Source organism: Daldinia childiae, assembly GCF_008694065.1.
Source record: "Daldinia childiae strain JS-1345 chromosome Unknown Scaffold3, whole genome shotgun sequence".
NCBI lineage: Eukaryota > Fungi > Ascomycota > Sordariomycetes > Xylariales > Hypoxylaceae > Daldinia > Daldinia childiae.
The window spans coordinates 1,983,995-1,996,867 of NW_022984644.1; the positions used below are offsets into that span (position 1 = coordinate 1,983,995).

The 12,873-nt window shown below is 46.4% G+C and overlaps 4 protein-coding genes across 4 annotated transcripts; 2 read left to right on the top strand and 2 right to left on the bottom strand.

The window, feature by feature from the left end:
• Nucleotides 1-3,280: 3,280 nt before the first annotated feature.
• On the top strand, nt 3,281-3,865 carry GL218_03264 (ATPase inhibitor, mitochondrial; the record flags this gene model as incomplete). The annotated part of the gene is made up of 3 exons (XM_033579815.1): nt 3,281-3,411; nt 3,606-3,737; nt 3,826-3,865. The coding sequence occupies 3 exons, from the start codon at nt 3,281-3,283 to the stop codon at nt 3,863-3,865; spliced, it is 303 nt and encodes a 100-aa protein (XP_033436599.1).
• Nucleotides 3,866-4,265: 400 nt separating this feature from the next.
• On the bottom strand, nt 4,266-6,524 carry GL218_03265 (Nucleoporin nsp1; the record flags this gene model as incomplete). The annotated part of the gene is made up of 2 exons (XM_033579816.1): nt 4,266-4,454; nt 4,524-6,524. The coding sequence occupies 2 exons, from the start codon at nt 6,522-6,524 to the stop codon at nt 4,266-4,268; spliced, it is 2,190 nt and encodes a 729-aa protein (XP_033436598.1).
• A 998-nt stretch (nt 6,525-7,522) lies between these two features.
• On the top strand, nt 7,523-9,193 carry GL218_03266 (uncharacterized protein; the record flags this gene model as incomplete). The annotated part of the gene is made up of 4 exons (XM_033579817.1): nt 7,523-7,601; nt 7,670-8,092; nt 8,149-8,420; nt 8,480-9,193. 4 exons carry the CDS (start codon nt 7,523-7,525, stop codon nt 9,191-9,193), a joined length of 1,488 nt encoding a protein of 495 aa, XP_033436601.1.
• Nucleotides 9,194-10,503: 1,310 nt separating this feature from the next.
• GL218_03267 (Eukaryotic translation initiation factor 2 subunit gamma) lies at nt 10,504-12,156 on the bottom strand (the record flags this gene model as incomplete). Its single annotated transcript, XM_033579818.1, has 3 exons — nt 10,504-10,534; nt 10,591-11,577; nt 11,630-12,156. 3 exons carry the CDS (start codon nt 12,154-12,156, stop codon nt 10,504-10,506), a joined length of 1,545 nt encoding a protein of 514 aa, XP_033436600.1.
• Between the last annotated feature and the right edge of the window lie 717 nt (nt 12,157-12,873).

The following is a 12,873-nucleotide window of genomic DNA, read 5'->3' on the forward strand; positions in this document are numbered from 1 at the left end:
CCGTGGATATCAAGAGGCTCGAAGGTTGTGACGGTGAAGCAAAGATGAACCCCCCGCAGTCAGTGGGGTTTGCGCCAGTGGATGCGAATGGAAAACGCGTAAGGTAAAGGTAGACGGACAGGCGTGTATGTTGTCGCAATAATCAATTGATTTAGGGAACAGGTCGTATTAGGTAGTTGATAAATTTGCTGTTGTATGTACGGCCGACAAGAAGGAGGCGGTCGTGATGTGGGCGATGACGAAAGTACAAGGCGGGACTCAGGGTAGGCCAAGGAACATGACCGCAAGTGCAAAGAAAGGGGATTTTTTTTTTAAAAGGAGAGGAGATGGATGGATAAGGGTTAAACGTACCTTTCTGTTTTATTATTTCGAGATTTAGTTGTCAAGGAACGACCTGTAGTGAAAGATGCACTATAGAGAAAGTGCGAAGACGGAGGATAGAATAAATTTGGTGGTTGTTGGATTTGGGAGGTTTTATGGGATGTAAAAAGTTTTGGGAGAGTTTTTGTGTCGGCGGATGTGCTGCAGTTTGGTTTTGTTGGTAGACAGAGGGAGCCTGAGGTGAAGGGGAAGAAAGAGGGTGATGGGCTCAGAGGCGGGTGTGCCCAGTGCGCGCGTGGGGAGGGGGGAAAGAGGTAATAGTAACCTCAAGTACATTCTAAAATCCTTAGACGCACATGTACTGTACCTACTAAAGGTACCTAATCTAAAGTACCTCTTCTTCCCTCTTCTGCCCCAGGGCTGTACAATTGATGCCTCCACTAATTTACAATTGCTAGCACCGGTTCCGTCTATGTAGAGCCTAACTGGACCTGAACCAGTAGAAGCCCATAAGCCTATAAACTTGGCAACGGGCAGCGGGCAGCGGGCAGCGGATCATTTGACAATAGAACAAGGCTTGAAAGGGGGTCATCCTCAAATCTAAACATTTTGGTACCTTCGTCCTTTCGTCCTTTAATGACTAACATCATTATCATATGGAAGTATGTACCTAACATATTTGGGTACAGAATACATAAACTATATTCAAATATTATGCTGTGGACATGACATTGCATACATTGAACTGCGCATACAACTGCATACCTTGGTAGGTATACACAAGCCTGATAGTATTGAGGCGTAGAAAGTTGGTAAGGCACTCCTGACTGACTCCTCCATTTTGATTTCACCTTCCAATTTTTTTACGCCTTTGTGCTTTAAAGAAGTTATGCCTCACGTGGCTGTCATGTGCCTTCTATATATGTCCGATGTACTTACCTAAGGTTACCACCTATTATATGTCATTCATGAAAGGTTCAGATGTCCCTGTTTAATTCCTTTCCCTCCCTACCCACGTCTCCTACGTCAGTTTTAATACTATCAAATACTTGAACTCGTACCCCACGTACTTCAAGAAACAATCAATTTTTGTCTCGTGCTTGTACCAGTACATGAGGCATTCTTTATAGACACCCAACAAGCTGTCAAGCCTTAAATGATATAGGATGACCTAAGGCAAATATTTATGAGGTTATCCAATTTTTATTTTGCTCATATATTCTTCCCTTTTATCGTACTCTTTATCGTACCCCTCTATCCAATGACACTCGCAATAGAAAGGGTATTTGTTCAAGTGGCCCTTCATTAATCTTGTTCAATGTCTCAATACAAGGTAACTAGTCACCGAGAAAGGGTCTACACTCGAGTTAATACATAGCCAATTACCCTTGGGAGATGAGACCTAGGTAATTCGAGGCTACTCGAAGCACGAGCCATTACATTCTTTGTCCGAATTACCATGGCCGCTACTGGGCGATAAGGGGGGAAAGAATTTCAGCCTACGTCAACATATGCAGCCCAAATAGCTCATACATATGCACAGTGCTGCATCTTGCTTTCTGATTCGGGGCCACACCCGCGCCAGCCACCACAGGAACTTGGCTTCTCATTTGTCTAATCCATTTCTACTATCGTCAATGCGAAGTTGACCTGGAAATCAAGAGTAGGGAAAGGAAAAAGGGTCGGTTTGTTAAAAACGTCACCGACTTGATTTCTTCTTAGAGGGGTGATGAAACCCATGCATTGCCAAGTATCTTCCCTTGCGGGGCCAGGAACCGCTTCCCGGTGAAAACATTTATGCTCCTTTGATTCTTGGAAGATATCATGCCAGACCAGAGCCTCACGATACTTAGCCCCATTCTTTTCTCGCGTCTGGCATACACCTCCACCAGGATGGTAAGCGTTAGGGGTTCCACTGCCCCATACATAATCCACAAGTAGCGGCCAGGGGATTTTATATGGGAAATCCCCTAGCTTCTACTTTTTAATATTTTGTTGATCTCGAAATATGAAGATGTCAGGCCTCGCACAAGCCACTCATATAGGCCACTACGTATTTTCTTCATATAAATTGCCCTGTAAGTTACCTGCGGGACTCAGATGGGCCGGGGTGGAGCCCCTAACGGTTACCATCCTGGCGGAGGTGTACATAGCTGAGAGTTATCATACCAAATTTAGATGTTGGCAGCATAACAAAACTTGTCTATGATCAATTATGCGTATATTATTTTCATGCAATACGACATGCTCAGCCTCAATGAAAATATAAAATATGTATTGCCATGGTTGTTAATACGCATAGTAGTCGAAACTACATACGTATTATTCTCGTAAGATCTCTAAGGAGTGAAATTTGTAAATCATCAACACAATACGAGGCTAATATAAATAGGGAAGAATTCCCATAGGCTTTCATGCCTCTTTGAATAATGATACGCGGCAAATCTACAATATCTCGTAGGTAGGCTACAGAATTTTTGTTATATCAGATGACCTTAAACAGATGGCGTGGTGGAGGGCAAAGAATTAAACTATTCCGGTCCGCTGGACTTTTGCGTGATCAGTGGTCACTAATGATGCTATGTATGGCCTGAGCAGGCATAGACGTTGTACCCTAGGCATTGAGGCAGAGAAACGGTCTTAGGAGAGTTCCGCTCCGTTTGCGTCCGTGCGCCCCGTCTTCTTCCGCCGGGGTTGGGGAACCTTTAGCTTTTTACCTGCCATTGACTTCATAGGTAAGAAGAGGCTAAGCTCCAATCGAATTGAACCTCCAATTTTTGGAAGTGCCTCATCAATCATCAATCACACCACATACAACAACAAACCAATTAGACAGGTACTAGCTTTTCCAATCCATATCATCCCGTGACTTGCTTGTAAGCCAGCAATTCAAATACTAAACGTTTTCTCCCAATTCAGCGAGCGACTCTCTGAGATCCTCAAAAACTAAAAGCCAAACATGTACCGCCAGACTCTGATCAAGATCCCGTCTCGAGGCCTCTCCCGCCGCGCATTCTCGACGACCATCCGCGCCATGTCAGCAGGCGACACCGGTGCGCCGAATAAGCTAGGCAGCTTAGGTGGCCAAGGGTACGTCGCATGTCTATTCCGAAATATCCAATACCTACCCCGCCATCCAGTTCCAGAAAGCTGGAATGGTGTTCCGAGATGCCGGTATCTCCTAGCTCACTAGAGCATAGAGAATCCACCCGGAAGTCGAGGATCATAGGGGATAAACTAGAGAAAGTAGTAAAGAACAAGACTAACAAAGAAACCTATAACAGTGACGCTTTCCAGAAGCGCGAAAAGGCCAACGAGGATTACTCGATCCGCCAGCGCGAGAAGGAGAAGCTTCTCGAGCTGCGCAAGAAGCTCCGCGAGCAGCAGGACCACCTCCAGAAGCTGTCCGATCACATGTAGGTCTATCTTGCTTACCTAGAACATTTTCTCCTGCGAGATTCGTAATATCTGCAACATGTACTAATAGATATACCTCCGCTATAGCGACGAGTTGACCAAGGACCAAGGTGGCGAACACAACTAAATGTATTAGTATCAACACGTAAGAGAAGGAATGCCGAAGCTCCGCTCACTATGATGTCTAGCATCTACGCGTGAGTCTTTATGGTGTCACTAGAAACAGTTCAAGAAACCAGATTTGTTCTTCAGCCATCGCGTTTGCCATGTCCTAGTGTACATAAATACAGCCGTTGCACATATGTGCAGTGTGCTCTCGTTGCTATCTTGAGAATTAACTCTCGTCTCTTATCACGGCATACCTGCTCGATTGAAGTGAAGGCCTCCCCTATCCTAGTGCATGTCATCATCTACGAATTCTCGAATTTTCGTGCATGGTTCCCTAAACTCCTACACCAAACTTCCCCTAACAAGAATTTCTCAAATTCCTCCTCGGTAGTCTAGTGATTATTAAAGAAACCTTAAGCTTATCGACGTCCCATATAGGACCTATAGAAGCTGTCCACATTATCTTGTTCTGGGCCGCCGTAATGGTTGCCGATTGTGCTGCGCTCCTTTTGTGCGGCTGCGACCTTGGCCTGAAGCGCAGCAGCATTGGTGTCTATCCACTGAAGTTGAGCAAGGTGACTGTTGAGGACTCGGACGATCTGGCTCAGCTATAGAAAAAAAAAAAGGAGGGTTAGCCAATACAGAAATTTTTTATGTGGTTTACGCGTAACACTTACCGGGTCATCCGGCTTGTTGCCCTTGCTCAATGTGCCGGAAATGTCGTTAATCTCTTTGATCATCTTGGTTAAGTCACGACCCATATCATCCAATTTTTCGGTAATCTTCTCGGCTAGCTTGTATGTTTTCTCGCGCTCCTGATCGGGTCCCGCAAGCTGATCTCCATGTCCAACCTGTTTAGCAAATATCGAGTCCACCTCACCCTCATACCTATCGAGCCAAGACTCGAGCTCTTCTTGCTGACTCTCGATGCCGACGAGTTGTCGTTCAATCTCACGACTACCTTTTTCGGCCTCAAACGTCTCTAAGTAGAGTTTTTGGATCCTCTCCCCATTCTCAACCAAAAGGCGATCCCACTGGGCCACTTGAGCTGCTTGCTCTTTGAACTCTTTCTGGTATTTTGAGAGGTCAGTAGCCCAGCGAGTAATGATCTCGTCCATTGTCTTGTTCTTTAACCGCGCCATAGATGAGGTGGGACCGGCGGTCGATGCTCCCAATGTGCTACCGACTCCTGCTGTGGCTTGTGGTGCCGTATTATCAGATGTAGCAGCTTTTGGCGCGGCGCCGAATAGAGAGTTTGCTGGGGCTGCCGTTGTGGTAGCGGTTGAGGCCGGAGTTGCAGAAGCTGTTGTTCCAGTGGCTGGCGTGGCGTTTGCAGTTCCTGCTGCTGGAGTAGAGGCAGTATTACCAAAGAGACCAGATGTAGGTTTGGCTTGTTCAGTAGTTCCGGTACCGGACGCCGGCTTCCCTAGACTGAACAAAGAAGCCGCCTGCGTCTTAGCTGGCTCGGAGGCAGAGGTAGAGCCCGAGGGCTTGTTAAGGCTCGAAAATGGCGAAGCAGGAACCGCCGATGTAGTAGCTGCTGCAGATGATGCAGGATTTTTCTCAAATAACGAAGATGAGCTTGCTGGTGCTGCTGGTGTAGTACCTGACCCCCCAAAGAGTGTGTTCGTGGGCTTAGTTGAGGATGCCTCGGCAGGCTTTGAAGGTTGCTGTCCAAACAGTGCGCTGGCTGCAGGTGCCGCTCCGCCGCCTTGTGCAGTGGTAGGCTTCGCGCCGAATAAATTTGAGGCGGAAGAACTATCAGCAGGTTTCGAAGCCCCAAAGAGGTTTGAGGTTTGGGTTGGGGGTTGAGCGGCATTGACAAAGAGTCCACTCTGGGTAGAGGACAGCGGCTTGCTCGTCGCGGTACCAGCCTGGGAAGAACTGCCCGGGTTTGCAAATAACGAGCTAGCTTGTGTTTCCTTCTTGTCTCCTTGCTGAGTAGATGGAAAAGATAGTTGGCTCGTAGTACTCTGAAAGAGGTTGGCAGGCTTCGTCGGAGGCGCGCCCGCGGGAGTGGTTGAGTTTAGAGAAAACATTGTTTTTGTAGGTGTCGATAGCGAACCAGAACCGGGGGCATTACTAGTTGGAGTAGTGCTTGAGTTGGCATTGTTAAAAAGACCACTGCTGCCGCCGGCGGTAAGGCTGCCAAAGAGCCCGGGCGCCGAGGTAGGGGTGCTGGAAGATCCTGCTATCATCGGTGCTGATGCTGGGGGGGCACTAGTTGACGTCGGTGTTGTTGAGGCGGGATTTCCAAATAGGTTCGTAGATTGCGCAGGCTTCGCAGCACTACTAAAGAGGTTAGAGGTAGAGGGAGGTGTCTGGGAGCTGCTACTAAACAACCCAGAGCCACCACTACCCGACGTAGGAGTAGATCCTAGTGTACTATTTCCCGTCGTTTGCCCAAATAATGGCTTTTGCTCTCCTGGCTTAGTAGCCGTGTTTCCGAAGGGACTAGAAGTAGTTCCTGATGAACCAGCAGCAGCGCTATTGTTCCCAACACCTAGATTTCCGAAAGAGAAGGCAGGTGTGCCAGTGGTTGAACTACCAAAGAGATTGGTCGAAGCTGAAGTAGTAGGAGTTGATGAGCCAAACAAGTTACCAGAAGGAGGTGCACTGGAAGTGGTGGCATTATTGTTGGATTGCCCTCCTGAGCTCGGATTGCCGAACAGCGACATGGTAGGACAGTGTTTGTAAGGGAGGAATGTGCTATATGATGTGTTGTATCTGATCTAGTTATTGGAATGTGATATGGGTTCGTCTGATCTTAGCCGTGTCTATAAACCTGCACTCATCCCCAAGCCGCAAGCACAGAAAAGGCTGGGGGTTTCGATGTTTCGTAATTCGCTAGGTAAGGACACCGCAAGCCTGACGATGATGATAAACTTCGAAGATGAATATATCTTGATCCTTTATGGAATGGTTAGTGTGTATGAAAACACCAATTCATTTAATCTAACTGTGAGAATAACAGTTTGTTTTTACTTACAGTTTGACTTGGTGACTTAGTGATGCATCACAGACCGACCACTTTTTTTTGCGCGACAAGCTTCTAAGCTTCTAAGGTGGTAAAGTTGGACGCGACTACTGTAGCATGTACTACAAGGCAGTTAGGTACCTATCATATTTGCAAAACCACATGTGGATCTCAACCTTCATCAGTGTACCTTCCATGGTTATGTACCTAAGATACCTCTAAAGTCACGTATGTACCTAAGTACTGGCTACCTACCTACTTACCTGATCAAGCCACAGGGGTTCTAGGCTCCCTTATCTAATCAGTCTAGGTCTCTTACGCCAATACCAACTAACCTGCCAGCCCTGTCCGCCCTCGCCGCCTGCCCAAACCAGGAACATGTGTTTCCGATCCCTGAGCTGAAGTCTCGATCTCTACGATTGCCTCATATAAGAGCCAAAACAATAAGAGGCTTAGTTTAATGGCCTTGCACATCTTTAAATCGATCCTACAGCCTTTCTAAGATCAGTAACTACGAACCATCGACCTCTCTGGCCCTACATCTGGTCAATTTGTTATACGGTACCCCTCAAATCATCAAACCAGCCAACGGTTGTTGAAAAGGGACCACAACTTCCTACTAGATATTATTTTACAGGCCTGTCAACTTTCTCAAACCAAGTGACACAACCCCGATATACCACCTAGAAGCTCTTTGCCATGTCTAGAGAGCGGAGGTCACTTAGCCTCGAGGCTCCCGAGAGAAAAGGTACAGAAGACCCAGGTGCTCATGAGCTTGGTATGCCTTAGTACCCCTTACACATCCCTTTCAATTCCCTCAGTAAGCTAACAATTGTTCCAATTCAGTCTCCTCCGATTCCGACGAGCACTTTTCCGATGCTCAATCCTCCCCGAGGAATAGTCCCGGGGCTACCTCTCCGGTACCGCGGACGCGAGTCGAAAAAGTAGACGATGAGCCGTCTTACGGTGAAGTCCCGGGTACGGAAGCTTACAGTAAGCGCACAGAGGATGCCGAGCCAGATGAGATTGCTATCATCCACGAGAAGAAGCCAGAATCTGTCTCCCCAGATAGACCTGTGACGCCAGGGGGTCACCCAATTCCAAAGACGGTAGTTGACGAATCAGCGGATGCCCCTGGTTCTTCAACTCATCACTATAACGAAGATCTTCGTCGTGCAGATGCCGAACCTGACTTTATTCGGAAACCTGACGGTACTGGCGAGGCGAATCCGACACCCTCTTCGCTTGACACCACCAAGGAAGCAACTGGTACGGCAGCCAAGTCCTCCTAAGCTACCCAGCGCGATTGACCCTTGCCCTCGTAGATAACGCGACTGTAGCCCCATCACTTAAGTCACCATCGACCCATCGACGGAGGAAATCGTCAGTAGCAAGATCAACGGGAAGTGTTAGTCAAGAAGATGCTGATGGCGATGACGTTGATGACTTTGGTGACTTTGGCGACGACTTTGACGAGTTTGAAGAGGGTGATGAAGATGCTGATTTTGGCGACTTCGACGATGGCTTTCAGACGGCCGAGGCAGAAGGACCGGTTCCCACGCCGGTTCCTCAGCCTCAGGTCGCAATACCTTCATTTGTATGTTTAGGTCCCTCTCTAGGTAGTCGTACATTTATGCTAACTATATTCTCTGTCAGCCAATATTAGATATTGATGGGCTTGACTCAGAAGATATCATAGTTGCAACAGAACCGTACTTAGATGCATTGTTCTCCCCCGAAATACAAGAGCTCCCAGCTTTACCGTCGCCACCAAAGGACAACCCAATATTCTTCAACCCCAGAAGCGCCTCTCTCTGGTCGCAATTGGCAGCACCGCCGCCTCTTCAACCCCCTGATTGGATCCGGTCTCGCATACGGCGCCTATTCCTAGTTTCCCTTGGCGTACCAGTGGATCTGGACGAGATATTGCCCGCCTCCAAGCAAAAGAAACTTGTGCTACCATCAATCCATCGTGTCACTTCAAGCGGCTCGCTACGCACATCATCGGAGTCTCGCTCCGTCTCTAGGCTCAGGAAGCCGGACACCGATAACAACTCCTCAGTATCGGTAGATTCCCAAGGCAAGGAGAAGCCCAGGTCTGTATCAAAACGTCGAAAAGGACCACCTGAAGCACCCGACTTGGATCTGGTTTCTGCGAAGCAGCTCTGCACAACTACAGACGAGGCTCTAGGTGGTATGACAGACAAGGAACTCCAGCAGCATGTGAAGAAGTTGCAAGGAATGGAGGTCTTAGCGAAGGACGTGCTGGAGTATTGGAAGAAACGTACGGACGAGAAGATTGGCGATCGCGAGGCGTTCGAGGGCGTAATAGAAAATCTTGTGAAGCATGCTCGGAAAACTAGGAAATAAGTAAAAGGGTCAACATAGTAATACTAATGACTTTGCGTTGGGCTCGTGTCCTAGCAAACCGGTATGTTAATACTCGGTTCTTAATAGTGATAAGTGATACCTTATACTAGATGTGCAATTTGCCTTTGTTGCGCTGGGGATCATGTTCTGGCCTTGATATTTCCTTACTGGTAGGTAGTATGAATACGTTGCTAGCAAGAAGTAACTTACGACTAGTCTTTATATACAGTTCCTCTTTTTTTTTGCCCATACCGCAATTCTTTTCCCGGATGAAGCGGAAATCAAAACATGTTTTATGGCATCCTTAAAAATACGCCTGAAGGGGGGGGGGGGTGCTCAGTCACATTCACTATACAGTTAGTTACCTTAGGTTGGTAAAGATCACCTAGCGCAGATAACTTAACAGCCAACTTAATATCCCAATAGCATTTATCAGAGTGTCAGATATCAGTTAATTGGTTATCAGAAGCTAAGGCATAGTATAGGGGTATAATAACCATAATACACCTCCTTGGTCGTCATCCTACTATGTTCGAGTCATATGAGGAGCAGCTTTAATCATCTCTTATAGGCTATAGCAGAGGTACTCTCTAAAGACAGGGAATTTCTATTATAGGTAGTTATCAATCTGCCAAAGCTATCTATAACTAGAAGTGTAGAATAGGTCCTAGCTCTAATTAACCTCCCACTAGTAATTCCACAGTAGTATATCTCGCTTTATAGACCAAGTGTATCTAGTTCTATATAAGTATCTATATATCTCTCGTGAAGAAATGTAGTATTTATCTTTCGTAGCTACAAAATATAGCTATTTGCTGTTATATATCTCTATAAGATATAATATACTATGTGGTGGTTTACTATCCACGTCACCCTAGGTTAGTCTATAATTAATACATTACATAACAAGCCAAAGGATTGAAGCCTTTGAATAAGTCGGATAATCAGATGAATATAGGTTTTTATATTCCCTTTTCCACTAGACGCCTACAGGTAGACAAAAGCCACCGGAGACTACGGTCTCTGCAAAAAGGACTAGAACTTAAAGTGCAACGGATCCGTATTTAGGTACGCCTTTATCTCCTTTTGCTTCGTCATCATCGTCTAAATACATAGCCTTCTTAGGGACATCCCCTTTAGCCCCAGTAGCTTCAAACTAAGGCATCTTGTACCTCTATGAAGCGCTTGAGCCGTGTCCCCGACGTGGGTCGCCGTACTTAGGAATACCTAGTCATTTCCCTTTTACCTATCCCTCAGAATTATAACTTATCGGATACGCTTCGTCAAGAAATTTATACTTGGCCTGGACTTCACGATTCGGTAGGTTCCAATGTGACACCACTTTAGATAGGTTAGTTGGTGCAACTAATGTTCAGTATACTAGGGTAGAAACTTACGCTGTGATGGTAGCCCATCCAATGAGACGCCAGTGCTTCTCAATTCTTCGGCTAAGAGCGATCTTCTCTCCAAGGTTTGTGCAGGCAGGGCTGGTTAGGGATAGCTTAGCAGCATCTTGCTTGATGGCAGCAACCTTGGCACCAGTTGAGGTAGATCCAATGTTCACCATGAGAACTTCGTTCTTGGTCAACTTGGCTACCTTTGCTTGCTTGCCGTCTGCTGTGCGAACACCCAGCAGTCTCTTCAAGAGGTAGAAGTTGACTTCAATCTCGCTGTAGATGGCAGGAAGACGTCCCTTAAGGCCGAGAACGAACCCAACCAGGCGGTCAGCTCTGCACAGAGTAGGGTCAATACGCGTGCCAACACCAATGAGACCACCGGGGACTGCATATTTCAAATCGTTGAACTCCGAGTTGAGGGAAACGATACGACTGCAGATGGGCTTGCACTGGAGAGCACCCTTATCGTCTCGAGTCACAATACCAGGTCTGATTTCAATCTCGTCACCGAGCTTCAACACACCATGCAGAATACTGCCACCTGCAACACCACCCTTCAACTCTTCGATTTCGGCACCAGGCTTGTTGACGTCGAAGGATCGAATAACCATCATGTGAGGCTCTTGAGTGAAATCTCTGGGTGGTACAGGGATAGTGTTGACAATGGCCTCGTTAATAGCGTCGATATTGAATTTCAGTTGTGCAGAGATAGGGATGATGGGTGATTTGGCAGCAGGAGTTCCACGGACGAACTTCAGGATAGACTGGTAATGTTGTTGGGCGGCCTCTTCTCGCATAAGGTCGACCTTGTTCTGAAGAATGATAATCTTGTCAAGCTTCATAATTTCGATAGCTGCCAAATGTTCCGAAGTTTGAGGCTGAGGTACGGTTTCATTTCCAGCAATCAGCAATAGAGCGGCGTCCATCACCGCAGCTCCAGACAACATAGTGCTCATGAGAATATCATGACCAGGGCAATCGACAAAGCTAAATATTGTCAATAACATAAAAAGGCAATTAAGATAATTAATAAACTTACGAGACATGGCGTAGAAGTCTATATGTACCGCTACATCCTTCACGCTCGCAAGGAGGGTCTACCTCCTTCTCACTCTTGTAGCTTCGATAACATCCGGGCCTAGGGCATTCAAGGTTATCGCACTTGTAGATCTTGGCATTCGCATATCCCAACTTGATGGTGATATTTCGGATCAACTCGTTCTTGAAACGAACAGTCTGGACACCTGATATGGCCTTCACAACGGTAGACTTGCCGTGAGCGACGTGACCGATCGTACCAATGTTGATAGTGGCTTGTCGCGCGATAATCTCAGGTGTGAGCGGGTTTAGTGATTGGAGATCGAGGTCTTTTGCGTCTGTTTGAGGAGGGAGATGAGGACGCTCAATCGGAGGTGAGGGACCTGAGGGAGACTTCTTCATAGCCGACTTGAGAGGTTTCTGATCTAACTCCTCAACACCATCGTCAACCCCATCGTTGATAGGTGACTCGTTGCCCGAATCGGAATCGGACTCGATGTCGTTGCCAAACCTGTCGGGCGCGGACATTATGATGTATTTGTTGCTGGTATTATGCCTTTATCTATGTGATTTTTTTCGCTGGCTCCTGGATGTAAATGTTTACTGGCGGCTAAGTGAAATCTAACGACTTTACAAAATGACGTTTAGGCGTGGAGTTTGGGATTTTTTGAAAGTTGTGTATGAGTCTTCTCCCAAGCGGCGATAAGATAAAGAATGAGGGGCAATTTTGATAGGCACATACAGGTAGGTACAAAGCTTAGCGTACCTGACTTCTATATATCTTGTTAAAACGTTACTTCCTGCTACTTGCAATTAAAGAGACCAAGTCACGTGTTTATATACTAATACGACTAACTAAAAGATATTACATCTCAAGACATTACAACAACTTTTAGTTAATAGAATCGGGTTTGAATTTCTAAGTTGGCACAATAATTATATTTCTCTCATTGTAGGTCAAACAACGTTAGTTCGGCTTCAAATCAATTCGGTTAGCTCAGTAAAATCATGTTTCTTACAATAGCTATTCACGCTGTCACGGAGCCTGTCGAATTTAGTAATCATTCAACCTTGGAAGCATCAGCCATGTTATCATCGTTTACTGTAGGGTATATTTTATCTGATATTAAGCTTACCTATTTATGAGCCGCCAAAGCCCCGAGACAATTATTTACTCGTCATTCGACAAAGACTATTCTTAGATACTTTAGGTAGGTAGTTACCCCTCAAAGCTGACGAACATCC